General features: G+C 34.6%; 1 protein-coding gene across 24 annotated transcripts in view; it reads right to left on the bottom strand.

The window, feature by feature from the left end:
- The window catches only part of Pard3 (par-3 family cell polarity regulator), a 669,836-nt gene that overhangs the window by 245,454 nt on the left and 404,130 nt on the right, over nucleotides 1–20,252 (bottom strand). For 14 of the 24 annotated variants that reach the window (XM_078023416.1, XM_078023405.1, XM_078023414.1 and 11 more), the window contains 3 exons: nucleotides 10,590–10,778; nucleotides 9,684–9,854; nucleotides 910–1,060 (listed from right to left, as the gene is read on the bottom strand). In XM_078023416.1, coding sequence (XP_077879542.1) covers nucleotides 910–1,060; nucleotides 9,684–9,854; nucleotides 10,590–10,778 — 511 coding nt within the window. Of the gene's footprint in view, nucleotides 1–900; nucleotides 1,061–9,683; nucleotides 9,855–10,589; nucleotides 10,779–20,252 lie in introns of all 24 variants that reach the window. The other 10 variants (XM_078023399.1, XM_078023411.1, XM_078023404.1 and 7 more) reach the window with 1 other exon arrangement.

Below are 20,252 nucleotides of genomic sequence, written 5' to 3'. Positions count from 1 at the left end.
TTTCAATGAAGTCTCATAATGGAAACTTAAAGTGTATTCAATCTGCATTAAATGTACTCAAAATGGTGTTAAATTTAGGTTTTCATTTTAAATGAGAGCCTTGCAAAATATACCAGTAAAACCAGTGTTTTCTGTCAGCTGTTGTTTTAATCAAACCATCACTTATGTTTTAAATTTGAAAAATCTCAGAAAACCAATCCCAAGATGAGCAATTCTGCATATCCAACCACTCCTGTGGCAGAGAAAGTCTTTATTAACTGGATCTGTTAGTAGAAAGCTGAACTGCTGAAGAGCAAGTGCTAATAACCTCATTACCCACTGGGGGCCATGCAGACAGTATGGTGTTGAATTCAAACAAAGGATGCAGAAGACTAGTTATAGAATTTTGAGAATGAAGCTTTGAAAATGTAGAAATACAATTAAAAGATATGACTATCCTAATTAGTATAAACAAAATAAATATGAATATTTAATAAAGGTGCATAACCATATGTATACATATTTTTTCCTCTTCCTCTAAGCAGTGAATGACATATAACTTTTAAATCCTGTTGCCATACACCACTAAATTTTGACATTTTTAAAAATAGAACTTCACTGGTTATCTCAACAAGCTAAGAATATCTTGATCCCTGAAGAACAACATCAACAAAAAAAAAAAAACATTTCTTTATGATCCTTTTCTTTTTTCTTCTTTCCACATATTATGGGCTCTGAAACTCACTTAACAAATCGATGTATTGATTTACTCTTTTCACATTAATGCTTCCTGAATGATTATAATGAACCTGTTCTCTTTCCTCTTGGAAACATGGGTCTCCTTTACATTAATATTACATTAATAACCTCTCAGTGAACCAATGAAAGCATAAACATAAGATGAGATAAACAGAGTTTTACCTGACTCACCCATTATCCTACTGAGTGCAGCATTTCTTGTGGGTGATTCATCAAGTCCCTCGATCCCACTGTAGAGGGAATGGGAAATTCTTCGTTCTCTATCATCCAACACTGTTTCAATGGGCAGCTCAGATCCAGGGGGGCTCCCAGGTGACTTTAGCTATACAGAAAGCGGGGGCAAGGGAGAATCAGTCCTGGAGGCCCATTAGCAGCATGGGGGAATTATAACAACTTGCCCAAGGCCTGTATCCAACTGGGTACCAAATGAACTAGAACTTTTCACCCTGTACCAAAATAATTTGTGATGACAGCTCTGCCTAATGACCAACTTTCTGTGCCACTTTAGACAATGCCTCCCATGAAGTTCTGTCAGATTGTAACCACCAGAGAAAAAATATGTATATTAAAAGCTTTTTTTAAAAAAATCTTATCTGGTTGCTTATTTTTTTCAATTTCACTGTTAGTATCTGTTGAAGTCAATTTAAGTTATAGTTTAATTCATAATTCCTTACTAAATGTTTTTCTGTAAAAGACATGCTTTATCAGAATAGAAGCTGGAGTTGGGATATAGTTTTATTACATACAGTATGTAAATATTTCTAACAATTAGCACACCTCTTTGCCTGTCTGCTGGTAGAATTATGAGCTCTTCCATTTTTCAGCTTAAGTGTTTTCAATAATATAATGAATCTAAATTTCTTCTAGTAGAAACTCAGAATAACCATTGTATCATCTTAGAATAATATTTAAATATGAAGTAGTAATAATTGAAATAAGCACTTTAACAGCATACAGAATAATACGGAAATAAAGACCAAATATTCTGGTAAAATACACAGATAAGAATGTTTAAAAAATACGAAGTCTACTAAATGAGCAAAAAAATGCAGGTCAATTTCTATGATTACACATTAAAATAGTATGTGGCATTCCTTAAAACTGCTTTGTCTTACAAGTCCAAATCTCCACATAAATAAGACATTTAGGTTAATAAGACCTTGAAACAACTCTGCTTCAAGGAAAAGCAAAGTACACTTAAATACAACTGTCACTAGTCATGCTCTGAGGTTAATTTCATGGACTAACTTCTTATGAGGCTTTGGTGCCAGTGAGACCAAGGAGGGTAGATGCAAGGCACAGGCAGGAACAGGGCACCAAGGCCAAGTATGAGAAGCCCATACATTCGAAATGGATGAAACTGAAACTGTCTTGCTTTGTCTGAACAAATTATTATTTCTGTTAGAAGCTACGGTGTGTTTAATATAAATGAGATATTTAATGAAGTTCCAAATTGTAGATCTATCTCTCCCAGTTTGATAAGCACTGGGGAGATTTAACACATTGAAGGGTCAACACAATTACAATTGGAGGCACGTCAAACTGCAGGAGAATAATAAACTTGCAGTGCTAGTGAATTAAATTCAATAAGGTTTAAATTGTGAAATGAGGATTTGTTCTATTAGGTTCTTTTTTTTTTTAAATTGCAGATTACAACTGACAGCTTTACTGAAAAGTAAATTAAATATTCAAGTTCTCTGATGTAAAGAAATAAAAGAACATTTTATGCAAAAAAAACCAAAAAAAACCAATGCCTAAATTCCAAGATACTCTAGAGAGATAAAAACAAACAACAAATAAAACTAATATTCTATAAATTTGAGGACAAGTGTGTTTTTTTGGAAAGTGTGAGGTTTTAAATGAGCACATACATTAAAGACATAGTTTAACACGACATAAATATATCCTCAATTTACTTAAAAAATAAATTTAACTCAACTACATATTACTTTCTAAAAGATAAAATCTTTTAAAACCTCCTTCATTTAAGAAATATCAAAATATTCAAAGAAGGTATTAAAAAATTTTATAAAGCAAAATAATAATCTACTAAAAATAGTGAATCCAGGATTTCTAGACAAAAACAGTCAGATGGCTGTTCCAAAGAATCATGCACTTGAACATTTTCATGGGAAAGATCTTACACCTCCCTACCTCAACCCATGTCTAATTTGCATCTGAAAAGACAGATTTAAATGAAGACATCAATAGTCTACTACATAAATATTTAACAGAACATACAATGCCTTTTAATTTCTGCAGTTAAAAAAAAAACTGATTGGGGTACACAGTGTTGTTTTAAATCTTCTGATGATTTTTTCCCCTGCAAAAAAATGACGTTCAGCAGCAGCACAGAAGAGGTAAGGGCAGAATAACCACCCTCCAAGCTTGGTCTCCCATGCCCTAAAATCCTCATATTAAATTTAAGCTTAATGAGAAGAACCCATAGTAAACAGAACAGCACTTTTCATGACATTATCTCTTTGCTGCTTAAACTGTACACTTTTTCTCCACTCTAATTCAGTCCCAAGTAATACCAGTAGTTGTTTTAACCTTCACCTCCATCCTTAGCAAGATTCTGTTAAAGAATATCTTGTAGCTCTAGGTTGCAACAAGATAACCCATATTGGTAGGAGGGTAGAGTGATAATGTTTTGCTAAAGTAATTTAGAAATTAAAAAGGTAGGTCAAAAAGTATCATATTTTTTTGGCTGTTTGACTAGGCATTTATTTCACTTTGTAGTCACTATCCCAACAGGGCAAAAATCAATATTTATCATAATATTATTTACAAAGGTATAAAAATTGAGAATAACCTTGAAATTTAAAAATAATGTAACTATGGTATGCTTTTGAAAATATATTCAAATCATATTACTTATATAATCAGAAAATAATAAATGCTTTTTAATAACAAAAAACTGGATATTGTCCAGTGACTATGCTTTTCATTATATACTTGGCATATTCTCCTTTTCTTAAAAAAAGGAGAAATCTTGATTTATTCTAAAGAAACTAATACAATTTCTGTAGGGTTTAGTAAAATCTCATTTTGATCTAATTATACATTAGTGGGTAAATGACATTTTTCACATAAAGAAAATGTATCCTACCATCTCCATTATAAACACTGAAAAGCTGGCATAGGTATAGCCCTAATCCCCTTCAGCCAACCTAAAACTGGATCCTAGTTTGCAATTGGCAAGATCTTATTATTTGATATTCAGACTTTATGAGCATATTCTTTTCCATTTTATCCCCAATGCCTGGTAGAGATCAGGCACTGGCTAAATAATTTACTTAATAAATTCATTCCTCAGAAAAGTGTATGACTCAGATTTTCCTTAAAATGATATACTAGGTTACATGAAAGAAGGCCTTTAAAATTGAGGACATAGCACAATGTTGAAATCAAATGACATTTAACCTAGATTACAATTATATGTGCTAGAAAATTCCAGCATCCAAAGGACAGGTAAACAAAAAGCAAAAAATAAAAAGATAGGTTTTACTTTTGGGGAGTGGAGGGAGTTTTAAGACACAGTTTCAGGTTCTGCTTTCATGTAGGACAACATTTAACTTCCTCCACATTCCTACTGGCAACAGCAAGAAAGGTGAAACTCCCCAAGTCATTGTGCCTGTATGTTGTCGAACAAAAATTTAACTGATTTGGTCTGGCACTAAAGCCCATGCTTTCCTTGTATGCTACTTCCCAATAAAACTGGGATATAGATTGCCTGAACAACATGATTGATTAGATCTGCTCACCTATGTAAGAGGCATGGATAACTTGCTTCTAAATTACTGTCAGTGTGTTGGCCTCGAAACCATTAAGCAAATCATTTGACCTCTCAGCATCTATTCCTAATTCATACAATGAAGAGAACCATAAATGATACCTTAGGCCTTTTTCTATTCTAATACAGATTTCTAATTCTAAAAGGATCCAATCTAGAGAAAGAATTCCTTCTAATTCATTCTTATTCCTTGATGACTAAATCCCTCAATATGGGGTCTAACTCAAAAACTCACATGGTAATATTCCCTACCAGAACTTAGAGAAGGTTTACATAAAATCACTTCTAACAGAAACAATAAAATAACTGGAAGCTATGTTAAATTACAGTAATTTCTACAAATATTAATATCCTTAAGCTATTTAAAATCTGCATAATTTAATTCTCATATACAATTTATTTTCAATATTAAAGGAATGATGTCAGGCATTTATTCCCAACCTCCCAATTTTATTTCATTCTTCAACAAATTTTTCCTTTGGGGTAAACTATACAATTTTTCTTTTTTTGCTTTGTACATTCCAAAGCTGAAACAATGGAAAAGAATGTCAAGACTTAAAAATTCATTTCTAAAAAATTACAGCATCCTCCAGGAGCATACAACACAGGGAAGTCATTTCTATTTCTTTGAAAATAAATAATGATTGCTTTATGATTTTTTTTTCTCAGTACAAGGAATTGAACCTAGGGCCTTACACATGCTAAAAAAGTGGTTTTGCCACTGAGCTACATCTACAGCCCTTTTTAATTGTATTTTGAGACAGGGTCTCCCTAAGTTGTCCAAGCTAACCTTGATTCAGCCTTCACAATTGCTGGAATTATAGGCATAGGCCACCACACTGGTATAAAATGTGTTTAAAGGTAGTTAAGGAAGAGCATAAGATCTAAGAAAAAAAACAAAGAAAATGTAGAATCTGCCAAAAATTCATTTTCTTACCTTGTTCAATGGTTATTTTAGAACTTTAGTCTCTAATACTAATTATGTTGTCTGTCTGTCTGTCTGTCTGTCTCTCTCTCTCTCTTTTTGAAAAATGCAACGTTCCTGGGCTGTTACCATCATCATTCATTGACTTGTTGGGCCCTAGACTGATATCCATGACAGATAGATCGGAACACAGTAGATGGACAACTTCCTGGCAGTCTCAGTATTAACAGTTCCAGTGAAAGAAACCATGATAAGTGATAGGGTTGCTGGGCGAAGGTGAGTACACAGGGCTATGGAAATATTTGGGGAGAGAAAACCAAAATCGAAAGGCTACGTGAGTTTGAGAAAGGAGCACAGAGGAGCTGCAGCAGACTGCACACAGGGAATGGAAGGGTACAGATTCTAGATCACTCACATCCTATGGGCGTGTGATGGGCTCACATCTCTCCTGGAGATGCGGGAGTTCCTGAAGGGATTTCTGTAGGGACTGGCAAGAGTATCTTGCTTTCCTAGAAACATGTCCCTTACTGCAGTGCAGAGCACGAACTGAGGGAGACAGCCTGACTGTACAGAAACTTTCAGGGAAATACATCAGTGAGCTTGGGAAGATGATGGGCTCTGAATCCAAACGATGGCAGTACAAATGGAGAAGAGTGGGCTGGGTAGAGAAAGATTCCCAAGGCCAAAGTTAGAGACACAGTGAAGGCACCCGAGAGCACGAGAGAGACCCCAGCTCTCTGGCTTCTATTGTTGAAGCAATGGCCATGCCTTTGGAATAAGGAACCTGAGAGACATACCAGTGAATGTATCTGTGGGCAATTGGATGGAGGAATCTGGTGCTCCAAGAGAGTTTTAGGGGATTCATCACCAATCACCACTCGTCATAATCCCTTGATACCCACAGGGATACATGACCCTTGCACACACCAAACTCTAAGGATGCTCAAGTCCTTTTGCATAAAATGGCATAATATTTGTCTAGAACATTCTCCCATACACTTTAAATCCTTTCTATTTATAATAATTCACTATTTATGATAATGAAAACAATATAAATGTTACATGAAGAGTTGTTATACTATATTGTTAGGGAATAATGACAAAAAAAAAAAGTCTGTACATGACCACTGCAGAGACAGTTGGTTGAATCCCTAGATGTGAAACCTATGAAGAGGGAGGGCCAACTGTGTAGGCGGTAACAGATGATCACGGAGTGGAGATTAGCAAGAGAGCAGGTAAAGCTGTGAGAAACAAAAAAACAAGAAGCAGGATAAAAGAAGAACCCTTAAAGGAAAGAGAACAGACAGACTCGAGTAGTAGAAAAATAGAGAGTGCAGGTAAAGAAACATTCTGAGAATAAAAAGTGATATTCCTGAAAGGTCAACAAAACAGATTGAGAAGTAGCATCTAGCATGATAGAAGTGCTGCATTGGGACTAATGTTAGTGGAATGCAGGGTTTTAAAATGAAACCCAGAAAGGAAAGTCAACAAATAAATTTAAAGAAAACATTAAAATAATGTGCAACACTTTCATGTCTAAGGGAAAGAAAGATGCCCAAAGTACATAAGGTTTTCTTTTGCAAATTCTCATCTTATGTACCTGAAAGTATATAAACCCTTAAAGAAGAAACAATAAAATATCTTTCTGTGATATTCTTGCAGACTGGACTACATGGGCGACAAATATACCCGGAAGGGGAGAACTCAAACACGTTATTTTGGCTCAAGGTTTATTTGTGACATCAAGATGTCCTATGCTTATATCAATATTTATAGTAACATAATTTACACATACTCCTCCAGTGGTTCAGGGAGAAGGTTTTCCTAATGTAATATAAGCACAACAGCAGCAAAATCATGTCTTACGCCTTATGGGAAGCTGAATTGAGCTCTTCTGTCTTCATATAATTCTTTAGTTAAACCCTGTCAGTACAAAAGGCTTCTTGCTAGTATTACAAAGAAAGCACAGCACTCATGATAAGATTTTTTTGATATAATTGCTTTATAAGCTTACACTGTCCTAAGAAATAGTAATAACCAGCAATGTACGAAAATGATACCATAAGGAATATTGAATATTAAACTCTATTACTGTCTATTGCAGCTGTTCCCTTACTTAAATCATTTTCATTCACATAAATTCACACGCAGAAGTAAATGCAACACACAGATATTTCAATGGGATTCCAATTTCATGTGTTTTACAGGGCAACAGGGAATAAAATCAGTGCTTTTATCAAAACATTTTCAGGCTGGTGCAGGTTTGCTTCACTACTGTTGGGGAACAATAGGGAATAATCTAAATGAGATGAAAGTAGAATGATGATCTCCGGTTCATTTCTGACTTAAGTCCTCCCATAACATTCAATGTTGTCTGTGAAAGAAAATTTTGATGTGTCACCCATTTTAATATGTTTTTAAAGAACCTAAAAAGTTGATATACTAGCCAGAAAATACATGTTCGTTAAGAAAAGACACTGTCTATTTTATTTACTGCTGTTGTTTCTAGGATCTATTACATTTTCTGAACTATACTAGATGCTCAATAAATAGCTGTTGAATGAATGCTTTTCTCTGGAATGTGAAAGGAAAAAGATCTAATAAGCCAAATTGTGTCTTATAAACATACTATTGACAATTTTTCATGTACCACTTTGTTAATGATTTGGGAAACATTAAAAACTGTTATTCAAGAATAATAGTTCAAAAGGGCTAGGGTTGTAGCTCAGTGGTAAAATGTTTGCCTAGCATGTGTGAGGTCCTAGGTTCGATTCTCAGCACCACATATAAATAAATAAAATAAAGGTCCATTTACAACTAAAAGAAATATATGTCTTTTTTTAAAAAAATAACATTTCAGGAGGCTGGGATGTTGTTCAGTGGAAAAGTGCTTATCTGTCATGTGTGAGATCCTAGAACAGCAGCACTGAAAAATAAATATATATTTATATATTAAAATAACACATATAGTACATGTTGGCTTATTTGGGGAAGCAGATGGTCAGGCCCTTCCAGAGAAGTGCCTATGTCTTTGTACTCACTCCTAATTCTATACTGCAGCACTTTTTTCCCTCCCATTGGTGGAGATCAAACCCAGGATGCCAGGCACACTTGCAGCAAACATTGAACAGACTAAATCTGGGGGTTCCTTTTCTGAATTGGGAACAAATTCTTCCTGCTGAGAATGGAGAATGAAGAGCTACAACCCCCACTTCCTCAAACCTGTATAGCCACAGACAATTAAATATCCACATGTGCATTTCCAATTTCTGGCCTCACTTCACTGTCTCTTCTTTAACAGTTCTGCTCACCTTCAGGGATTGCAAAGAGGGAACTTTTGGAGCCATAGATTTCTCCTATTTTCCTTCAAAACTGACTTTCAATTAAACCTAATTTTCTACCATTTCGACTCCAATATTTCTGGAGCTCAGAGCACACTGTAGCCAAGTCTCTTTCACTCAGGGTAGTATTGATATCATCAGGTAACATATTTAGAACAAAAATTGGTATTAAGAAGCACAAATCTTGGGCCGGGGATGTGGCTCAAGCGGTAGTGCGCTCGCCTGGCATGCGCCGGGTGCTGGTTTCGATCCTCAGCACCACATAAAAATAAAATAAAGGTGTTGTGTCCACCAAAAACTAAAAAATAAATATTAAAAAATTCTCTCTCTCTCAAAAAACAAAACAAAAAAAACTCACAAATCTCTGAAAAAGCAGCCACTCAGGTGAAAGGGGGAAGCCGGGATAGGGAAGGGGCTCCCTCCGCTGACAGAGAAACAACATGGGAGAAAACCAGACTATCTTATTTCATAAGAGGCATCCCATGTAAGATAAACAAGTGAATAAGCAGTTATTTCCCTTCAGAGAAAGCAGTTGTATCGCCACCTGGTAGAACTCAGCTTCAGAGAGCAGAAACTGTGGGCTTGGAGGAGTAAGGTGTGGCCCTGTTTTCCAGAAGAGAACTCTGCTGTCTCTAGATGCCTCAGAGATAGTGTCATCGGGTGAGATAGAAACAGGAACATTACACTTAGAAATATTTTGATCACAATTAAGAAAACTAATCCCATTCTAATAACAAAACAATACAATGATAGCAAGCCAAGATAATGTACCGTCTTTTGAGGTAAGGTCCTGGAACCTGCCATTCTTTGTCCAATGTTAGGAAAGAAATGAGCCTTATTGCAGTTTCAGATACTAGCGCCTTTGGTGTTTTATATTTTTTACCTCATTGCACTTGCTTATTCGCCTCGCCACAATAAGCTGGATCATTCCTCGTTTATTTCCTTCAGTGGACATCGACCTTCTTAGGGTTTCCATGGCATCTTGGTTTGTCTTGCCCAACAGGGATTCTCCATTTACTGCTATCAGTTGGTCATTCACCCGCAGCCTTCCATCCTGGGAAGAAAACAGGTAAAATAAGTGTGGTTAAATAGTCTGCTATAAAAGAAATTGCTTTCCCTTTAGTTAAAAAAAAAAAATTAAAACTAAACTAAAAATAGTGGGGGTGGGGGCTTTAATCCTAGTGGATTATGCCCAATTGAACACTAGCATAATGAAGTCTAAGCAGCCATTGTAGCCTGGGTCTATTTCAATCATTTATACATTTGTAAATCAAGTCATTATCATAATCTGTTTACCAAAATAGCATACTAATTCAAAAGACACAAAGTGATTACTTTCTTGCTTCCAGAAACACCCATAGAGATTATTTACAACCCAAGACATGTAAAAGCTCCAGGCGATTAGACAATTGCAGAGAAGTGCCCCCTTACCAAACAGCCAGGAAATTTTCTCTGCGCTGAGAAATAGAACAAGTGACCCACAAGCAGGAGGGGGAAGGCGAAAAGATTAACCTTTACTATATGCCAGGACCTATGGTAAGTCTTTGCATAGATTATCATCACTTAAGCAGCATGATTATGGGTTGTAGGTTCTGTGAGATTAAAAATGCAGAGTTGATATAGCATTAAGATTTCTCTTATTCGTTATTTGATCAGGAATGGGTTATTGTTAAAAAAAATTTTAAAATCATTCAAAAACATCTGTTAACTGAATATACTTCCCACACAGGATAGGAATGAAACATTTTTGTTAGTGAACATATACTTGATAAAGTTAACATGTGCTTACTTTAGATGCTGCTCCACCATTAATAATGGACTTGACGAAGATCCCCAAATCTGCATGGTTCTCTTTGGACCGGTTACCTTTGACACTGACACCAAGACCAGCAGATCCTGAATCATTAAGTGGAACTTCAAATGTAAGAAATTCCCTGGTGCCATCAGGTGTGAGAACAATATCTTCATCTTCTGCTTTCTAATAGGAGACAAAATTGCATAGCATTATATTCAAGTGTCTCTTTCTCACCATTATTGTTTTAAAGATTGCTAATGAGCAGTTCTTTAACTGCAGGCCCAATATTTCCACTAAAGCTCCATGACAAGATTCATGATAGCAGTGCATCTGCACCCCCTCCAGATGATTCCTGAAACCAGCTGCTAATATTTTCAGAAACACTTATTACAATATTAAAACAAACCTAAAGCAGATTCTGAGAAAAGGAAGTCGGGGGGCTGTGGAAAGACTGGAGGCATGGAGTTTCCTAGTGTTTTAAATTTACTTCATTAGCCTGTTTATATACTCTAAACCTCAAGAGAAAAACAGCAAAACAGAAGTAAAAATAAATAAATATAGTTCATTTGCCCCTTTTCTCTTTTTTGGCGGGGAAGGGGGACCAGTATCAGGGATTGAATTCGGGTGCACTCAACCATAGAGCCACATCCCTCTTTTCGTATTTTATTTAGAGACAGGGTCTCACTGAGTTGCTTGGCACCTGGCTTTGCTGAATCTGGCTTTGAACTCATGATCCTCCTGCCTCAGCCTTCAGAGCTGCTGGGATTATAAGCATGCGATATTGTGCCCAGCCACTTTTATCTTCATAATAGTAATTTGCAGTGTGATTAATAGCTCCATGTCCACAATGGTGTATCTTTTTTATTCACAACTATAATAAATCCTGATGACACAAAGTCAGCAGAAAAAAGAATTCAGGTTTAGAGACACTACAGAGTTTTAACCTTTGACACTCATGAGACAAAGTTTGCACCATGGGAAAAAGTTTGCACAATACTATATTATGAATACAGATGATGAATATTATCAGGAAACATTGTTTAATTGATTATTGTTTAATTAGTAATATATTAAGTATGAATTTCATAATCATAGTCACCAAGTACAAAAGACTTGAGCCAAGTTCTTTCTTCATATAACTCCTCCTCCTCTATTCCCAATTTTGAAACATTTCTTTAGTATCCAATTAGTCAATCAAACCAGATTTGCCAAATTATAATAGAAAAACAGTAGGCCTATGATGGTACGTAGTATCATTTAGAAAGACTGATCTTTTAAACAGTTTTCAACTATACAATAAAAGTTGTTAGAGAGAATGGAAAATGAATTGCTATCACTCTTCTTTACATCTTACCAGATTTTTTAAATTTTCTAAGAATTAGGATCAATCTAATAATGACAAAATTATCTTTAATGGGAATTTGGAGATTTCACATGTAACTTCAGATTCGTTGATTAGATTAAATAATTTTTGGATGTGCAGTACTTATCTGTAAAGATGTTTATATTATAATAAGCAATATGCTATTTTTAAATCTCCAAATCCTTAATAACGTCATTTGAAAAGTAATGTTTCTAATTTATTAATGTTTGATGTTAATATTTTATAGTAGGCCTTTTTCTTTTCTTTTCTGGTACTGGGGAATCAAACCTCACACAACAGACAAGTGATCTATCACTGAGCCACATTCCCAGACCCCAGTAGTACAGTCCTTGTGCCATCTCAAAGGATTGCCTGACAGTAAGGGGAAGAGAGTTTTCAATACAATATGCACTATTGTTTTGAAAACATGAGTACTATGTAATTAAGAATGAAGAACAAGTTGAAAAGATACAGGACAATAGCAATACTACCTATGCAGAAGAACCACATTTCAGCATCAAAATCCAAAGCAAGCATAACCTGCTCATTAGAAAAGCTTTTGTAGCTTTAAAATATTCCCTGAGAACAACTGTAACTCAAATAAAATCAATGTATTAGAAACAAAGATCAAATACTCACATGAAAATATCGATAACCTATCAAACGTTTATTATACAGAAGTAGCTTTATAAACATGTTTTGCTCTATAATCACAAAGGCACAATTTACTTTTTATTTCTAACCATACAGTTCAAAACCATGAAACAGTACTAAATAATGAATTTGTGTGAATGAATAGCAATACTTCAAGTTAAAATCTACTATAAAAACACACCAAATGGGACTGGTGGTGAAGCTTAGTGGTAGACAGCTTGACAAGGGAAGGGAGGGAGGGAAAAGGAGGAAGGAAACAAATCATGTGCAAGCATGGGTTCCATCCCCCGACACACATGCAAAATACATAAATACATAAAAATGTTTAAGAGTAAAATATACCACAAAGGTAAATTTTGTATTTGAAACACAAAATAGCATTAATAGCTTCAAACACAACACTGTCCCCTTCTACTTGAAATTCAGAAGTAACTGGAACATAAATTTACTTTGTAAATCAGTATTTTTGTTTCTGAAAAAAAGCTGAAATTGAAAAGACAGAGAGTCCTTAGATGAACACACTCAAGGCTCATCATTTATGTTTACTTGCCTCAAATCTAAAAGGTTTTTAATTATCACTTACATATGTGGATCTTTTGTTCTTTTTTCCCCACATTTACTGATTTTGACATTTCCTTAACATTTTACAGAGGCTTAAAATTCTTATTTTCTTGTACTTTAAAAATAAAGACAAGGAGCTGACTAAATATATGAAGGAAAATTTTAATCAAGTTGGAATTATTTCCCAACTGCCTTACTCTGAACCCTTTTAAAAGATGACCACATAATGCATGGAGTAGTTTCATTTATTATGAAAACTGCAATATGAGAATAATCTTCTTTTTCAGCCCTCTTTATCAAGTCTTAAGTCATTATTATCATTAAAAATGTTAAAGTGAGACACTGTATGTTTCATTTGATATTTCATTATTAATCCATTTGGCTACTGACATAAGACTGAAATTAATGCCAGCTTTTAGAACTTAATTCTCTGGCAGCAAAACACTAAAAATCTGCTCTGCAAAAGCCATCTGAAATGCTACGCTACTGAGAACTTTCACAATGTCATACTACTATAGGGATCTCTACCTTCCAAAATAAAGTAGAACCTAATTTTCTATCACTTTGTTATTTCCATCCACATTACGTACATTACCAACAGTTTCTTAAGCCAAGTTCTTTCTACAGACATGCAATATATGTGTTTTCCCTAATTTGCCCTTCAGTTTTTGTGTGTGGTCATATAAATCAAGCACATGTGTCATGGGTATCTCTCATGTACATACATGTAAGTATATCTTGAAAATTTGTGGGGGTTTTTTGTTTGTTTGTTTTAGTTCTGTCAGTTCTTCTTTTGCCCACTTATTCACTGACATTTTTGCCTTTTAATTACCAGCAAACAAAGGGCATTTTTGCTAAGCATGTAAGAAACAGGGACTCTCCTGGGTGGACATTATGAATGTTATTTACTTTCCCACTATAGTCAGAAAAGAAGAAAAATGTACATTCATACCCACAGTGAGACTGAAAAATAATCACAACTGGCCTCCACCATGGCCCAGTGTTCCTTCTTTCACCAACAACAGACCTAATATCAATGGGGACATAGCTGCCCAGAAGTGGCTCAGAGTGTATACTCAACCCACAGCACAAGCCCATCTAAAGAAAATGAAATGATAGTCAATTGTGTAAAGAGACAGAAAAATAATCACATGAAATAATAACAATCACAAAAATAATCAATCACATGATCTTGCTTGATACACAAGGATTTTGATTACCATGACAGGAGGCAAAGAAATATGTTCCAAATGCCATAAGACCATAAAATTACAGAAGTGACCACAGAATTTGATTTGAGGCTCTGCAAAGAAATAAATGACTCAGCAAATAATTTCTCTCTCTTCTATAATTCCTTGATCTCTCTCTCAACATTAGCCCTTCTCCATTGTGGAAGTTTATATGTAAAATATGGTATCCAACAATGTAGAAAGTGTGCTGAAGTGGGCACGTAACGTGATGTGCTGATGAATGTGTAAAAGGTACACTGTGGAAGCCAATTTGATAATAAAAGCCTCTCTAAGTTTATATGTTACCTAACCCCCCAAAAGGTTACTATTAATAATATAGCCTAAAAAACTGATCATCTACAAAGATTTATCAATGAGGATGATGAAATTATCATAGCTAAAAACTAAATAGACAACTTACATATATGGCACTAAGCAAATTCAGATATAACTACACAGTAGAATATCAATCAACCATTAAACTATCTTACAAACATATTTAGGGAAATTAAATGATATTTATGGCTAAGAAATTTTGTTTTATACTTTGAGTATTCATAATATCCAAGACATCACTATACTGATGGGGAAAATATATTCAGTTATTAATCTCAAATGTTTACCCAATAAAGTATTTATCTAAAGAAATATCAGATAAACACAAGCTGAGAGGCTTTCTTAAGGTAATTTTCTCTTTAAAATTTAAATTTTACTTAAAGTAATTTGCTCTTAAAAATGAAACACAAAAACAAACTGAACAAATTTTTTGTATTAGAGACTTAAGTGACATGAAAACTAAATGCATATATAATATAGTTATATAAAAAAAGTCCTTTGGGGCTAGGGCTGGGGCTCAGTGGTAGGGCACTTGCCTGGCATGTGTGAGGCACTGGGTTTGTTTCTCAACATCTCATATAAATAAATAAAGGTTCTATCAACAACTTTAAAAAAGTATATATATATTTTTGAAAAGTCCTTTTTCTTAGGACATGCACTACACATAATCATTATGATTTCCTTAAAATCATAAAAATATCATTCTACTTTATTTTTTTTATTAGTTGCACATGACAATACAATGATCTTGACATATCACACATTTGAATCAAATGAGGTATAATTTCTCATTTTTCTGAGTGTACAGGTTGCAGAATCACATTGGTTATACAGACACGTATGTACATACAGTGTACATACTAGTGTCTATTTTATTCTGCTGTCCTTCCTATTCCCTCTTCTCCTCCCCTCCCCTCCCATCACTTCTCTCTACCCAATCTAATATGACACATTTCTTTTTTCTTCCCCTCACATCATCATACTGTATTTTGTATAAGATGAGGGTCTCTACTTTAATTTTGAAATAAGATTGTTTTAAAATAAGGTTGCATCAAGATTTTAAGGACTTGAGATAGCACACATTTTATAAGCAACAATACTGATGCACAAAATCAAATCATTAAGGTCAACATGATTTGTGTATGTTAGTTTCTTCAACAGAATTAAGGGGCTAGGGTTCTGGCTCAGTGGTAGAACGCTTGCAGCGCACATGTAGGTACTGGGTTCAATCCTCAGCACCACATAAAAATAAATAAACAAAATTAAGGTATTGTGGCCATCTATAACTAAAAAAAAAAGTAAAAAATAAATAAAATTAGAGTTTTGAATATTTCCATATACATTAACTATTATTAAAACTAATTCATATTATAAGCCTAAAAATTGTTTAGTTTATAAACCTGAAGAGTTTTGGATGAAGAGGAATTGACTAACAAATTGATTCCCTAATGAGCATTCCTTTTGCCTGGCTCAACTGTTAACTTATGGTAGGATAAAACATGGTGGCCTATACTTGATCTACTGTAACTATTGTTAAATGAACCTATTAATGACCATGCTTACTGACTCCAAGCTCATTAGATTTCAAAATTGAGGCTATAAACTTTCTGATGTTACCCTATGAAGGTGTCCTCTGATCTTCAAAGAAGGTCCCAAGGAATCCCTAATATATTCCTGAGGTTTTTGTAGAAAAAGCCCAATTACTCATTTTAGAATGCATTTTGAATTCTTGAAATTCAAGTGTGTCACACCTTATTTTTATGGCCTAGTATCGTCTCTAAACTGTATTATGTTTTAAAGTTCTACTTTTACCCAACATCACTCAATCTACTTAGCATACAACTGTAAGATTTTAGGGTCATCATTAAGAGTTCATGGGGTCACACATTTTATAAACAGCAACACTGATGCACAAAACCAAATCATTGAAGTCAATATAATTTGTGTATGTTAGTTTCTTGAAAGGGGTCAAAGGAAGTATGTATTAATCTATTTGAAGCATGGGAAAGAATCTGACATTTTGGTAAGTTAAGGCCTCATAGCCAATAAATTCACATTATTGCGATGGTTAATTTTAGGTGATAATGTAAATGGTGTTTTGGATGAGAGTAACATTTAAAGCAATTAAATCTGAGTAGACTGCCCTCCATAATGGGATTGGGCATCATCGAGTCAGCTGAAGGCCTGAAAGGAACAGAAATACCAGCTTCCCTGAGCAAGAATTCTTCAGCAGACTGTCTTTATTCTTCATCTTACCATTGTCTCCCTTGCCTGCCTTAAGAGTGGAATTATATCATCTCCTCTCAAGTTTTCAGCCACTCAGCCCACTCTGCAAATGTGAACTTGCCAGCCTCCATAATGGCATGAGCCAATTTCATATAATCACTCACACACACACACACACACACACACACACTCTCTCTCTCTCTCTCTCTCTCTTTCTCTCTCTCTCTCTCTCTCTCTCTCTCTCTCTCTCTCTCTCTCTCCCTACCTCCCTCCTTGACCCTAAAACTCCCAAATAATACCAAGTCCAACCCAGATATCCATATGAATTCCATACCAAGTGAAAAATATATTCCCTACCAAGTGAATAAATTTCATAGACTTTCAAAAGCAAAGGAACTCATCCAAGACATGGAGCATGAGGCTTTGGGCCTTTGCTAAAGAATTCAGCTTTCTATCCAATTTGAATGGGTAACCTTAACAAGATTCTAATCTTCTACCCTCAGTAACTTGTCCATTGCTAGGAAGATATTCAGGAAATTTTTATCTTGGAAATTCAAAGGTCTACCAGACATTGTCCCTATTCATCAAATCTTAATAATGTTTTACTTCTCAAACTAAATCAGTTGCAAGTAACTAACATAACTGATAAATTCACTGAACTTTTACTTGGCATAAATGCTGGAGCTAGGTATTATAGGGCATCTATTCTTGAGGTGTTTGAAATCACAAGGAAGTATAAAGGTTAAAGCAAGACAAAATCATTCTACAAATAAAAATAATAGAAACAAATATGATAAAGAATCAAAAAGGCAGAGAACTCTACATCTGGTCTGGAAAAGCCATATGAAACAACAGGACTTTCAAGTTCCCATGGTCCATATGGACAGGCAAAGGAAAGAGGAGCACAAGTAAGGAGAGGGTATCTGCAAGGTCAGTCAACAAAGTGGGAAAGGACAAAAGTGACTGTGGATCAGTGAACAGAAATCACCAATATGGAGCCCATGTCTCAATAGAGTCTACATATAATCCATTCCTAATATAAAAAAATTAAAAGAGATCTCTTCTCAACATAATGACTAATAAGATGTCGTATAAGCATGGGATTATTTTATTTTAACAAAATTCAATTGCATTTGTTGACATAACATGTGAAACTTATTACCTTAGATATAAGTATTTACTTATTTTTTTTAATTCCACATACCAAATTGTTTCACAACAACCAATACTGAGGAGAAGTAAAATTTGCCTTGCAGATTCTAGAGTAAGACAACATGAGTTTATTCCTGCTCCAAGATTTAGAGCATCCTAAATTTAATTCTTTTTCTCCTGTTTTACAGAGGATAATAATACTAAGTCACAGACATAATAAAGATAAAATAACATAATGTACATAAAGAGCTTAGCACAAAAGGGAAAATCACAACAGATAAATGAATGTCAGTCATTAACGGCACTGTAATGTTACAAGCAATGTTCCAAACATGCAAGGGGTAACTAACTTCTATGATCCTGAATAAATCATATGTTACTCTAGACAGCAATAATATACCTCTTTCAAGAAAAAGAGAGAAAAAAAAGATAACAAATCCACCACAGGTAACTTTCCTGTGGTTTAAAGAGGATAAACCATGTTTTCTTCCAAAATCAACCCCAAGGAATGAGAATTGGGAATTAAGACACAGATTTATTGTAAAATCATTGATATATTTGCCCCTCTCGCTAGGTTGGAGGGGTATAGTTTAGGATTTCACTAACCTAGCCTCCAAAATAAAAGAAAACCAATAAAAAGAGTAAAGTCTTAACATGGAGTTTTTCTTGAGTTCCACTATGTGTCAAGCATTGGCAATATTTTAAGTTCATGAAAAAGACTTTTGCCAGAAAAAGGTACAAAGAAAGGCAAAGATTCAGCCTCCACCAACATTAAATATTTTATAATTCAAAATGTTTGTGTATAGCCAGAGTTTAAAGAGAGACACAAATATAAAAGGACATATAAATTAAGAAGCAAAACTCTTTGTTATAATTTAAAACTATGCTTTTGATTTAGTTTGGAAAACTTCTATTAGGAAAAAAAGAGGTTTCTATTTACAATCAGAAGCCAGATACACACACATGTGCACCCTACTTATTTCTTTATCACAACTCTCTGTAACTCTGACATGCTATTAAGAACACAAAGGCTGGTGGATTGAACTGGCCCTTGAATTTCTTTTTTTCTTTTTGGTACCAGAGATTGAACCCGTAAGCACCTTACCATTGAACTACATTCCCAGCCCTTTTCATTTTGTCATTTTCAGGCAGGGTCTAAATTGCTGAGTGTCTCCCTAAATTACTAAGGCTGGCCTTAAACTTATGATCCTCCTGCCTCAGACTCCTGATTCATTGGGATTACAGGATTCTTTGCAACCATACCTGGTGGTCCTCATATTTTAAGGAAGGATCACAGGGAGGATCTTTGTAGGATTCCAAATATTCAGATACTCAGAAAAACCTGAGTCTGCCAAATTTTCAATATCATATGGCAAATCATCAGTTTCCTCAACAGGACTGACTACATGTTTTACACCATTATTTCCTATCTTAGAATGTTAGAGATGTTAAAATATGTTGATTATGTGGGAAGTCATTCTATTTCCCAAAAAGTTCTATGCTGCTAAGACAGAACCACAAAGGAATGGCACTTCACACAAGGATCACAATGGAAATACTTACGTCTTTAGCTTGCAACTGTTTTAGGATGAAGTTATTGATATACAGAAAAAAAAGTGCATATATCTATCTATATACATAGATAGATAGATAGATCATTTTCTCTTGACACACATATAATCACATCCTGATAAACTCATTCTAATTTAAAATATCATCAGTCAAAAAATGCAATTAATACACCTAATCTACTACACATCATAACTTATTCTAGCCTACTTTAAATGTGTTCAAAATATTTACAATACCCAATATTTGGGCAAAATCATCTTTAACACAAGACCTATTACATAAAATGTGCTGAATACTCCTGTAACTTATTGAATAATATGCTGAAAGTGAAAAAATGAATCATTGGCACAGGTATGTTTTTTGCACGATTGTTAAATTGAAAAATACTAAGAACTCTCATTGGTGGTGTGTGTGTGTGTGTGTGTGTGTGTGTGTGTGTGTGTGTGTGTGTGTAATTTGTCAATTCATCATCCTTAGACAGGCATTCATTACACAAAGAAATTTTCATATACTTTCTTCCAAAAAAAAGTCTAATACTTTTTTAGGTTAAAATTTATATGGAAC

This window comes from Ictidomys tridecemlineatus, chromosome 10 (genome assembly GCF_052094955.1).
Source record: "Ictidomys tridecemlineatus isolate mIctTri1 chromosome 10, mIctTri1.hap1, whole genome shotgun sequence".
Classification (NCBI taxonomy): Eukaryota; Metazoa; Chordata; class Mammalia; order Rodentia; family Sciuridae; genus Ictidomys; species Ictidomys tridecemlineatus.
The sequence above is the reverse complement of the archived record's forward strand: the minus strand, read 5'-3'. Positions and strand labels throughout refer to the sequence as shown.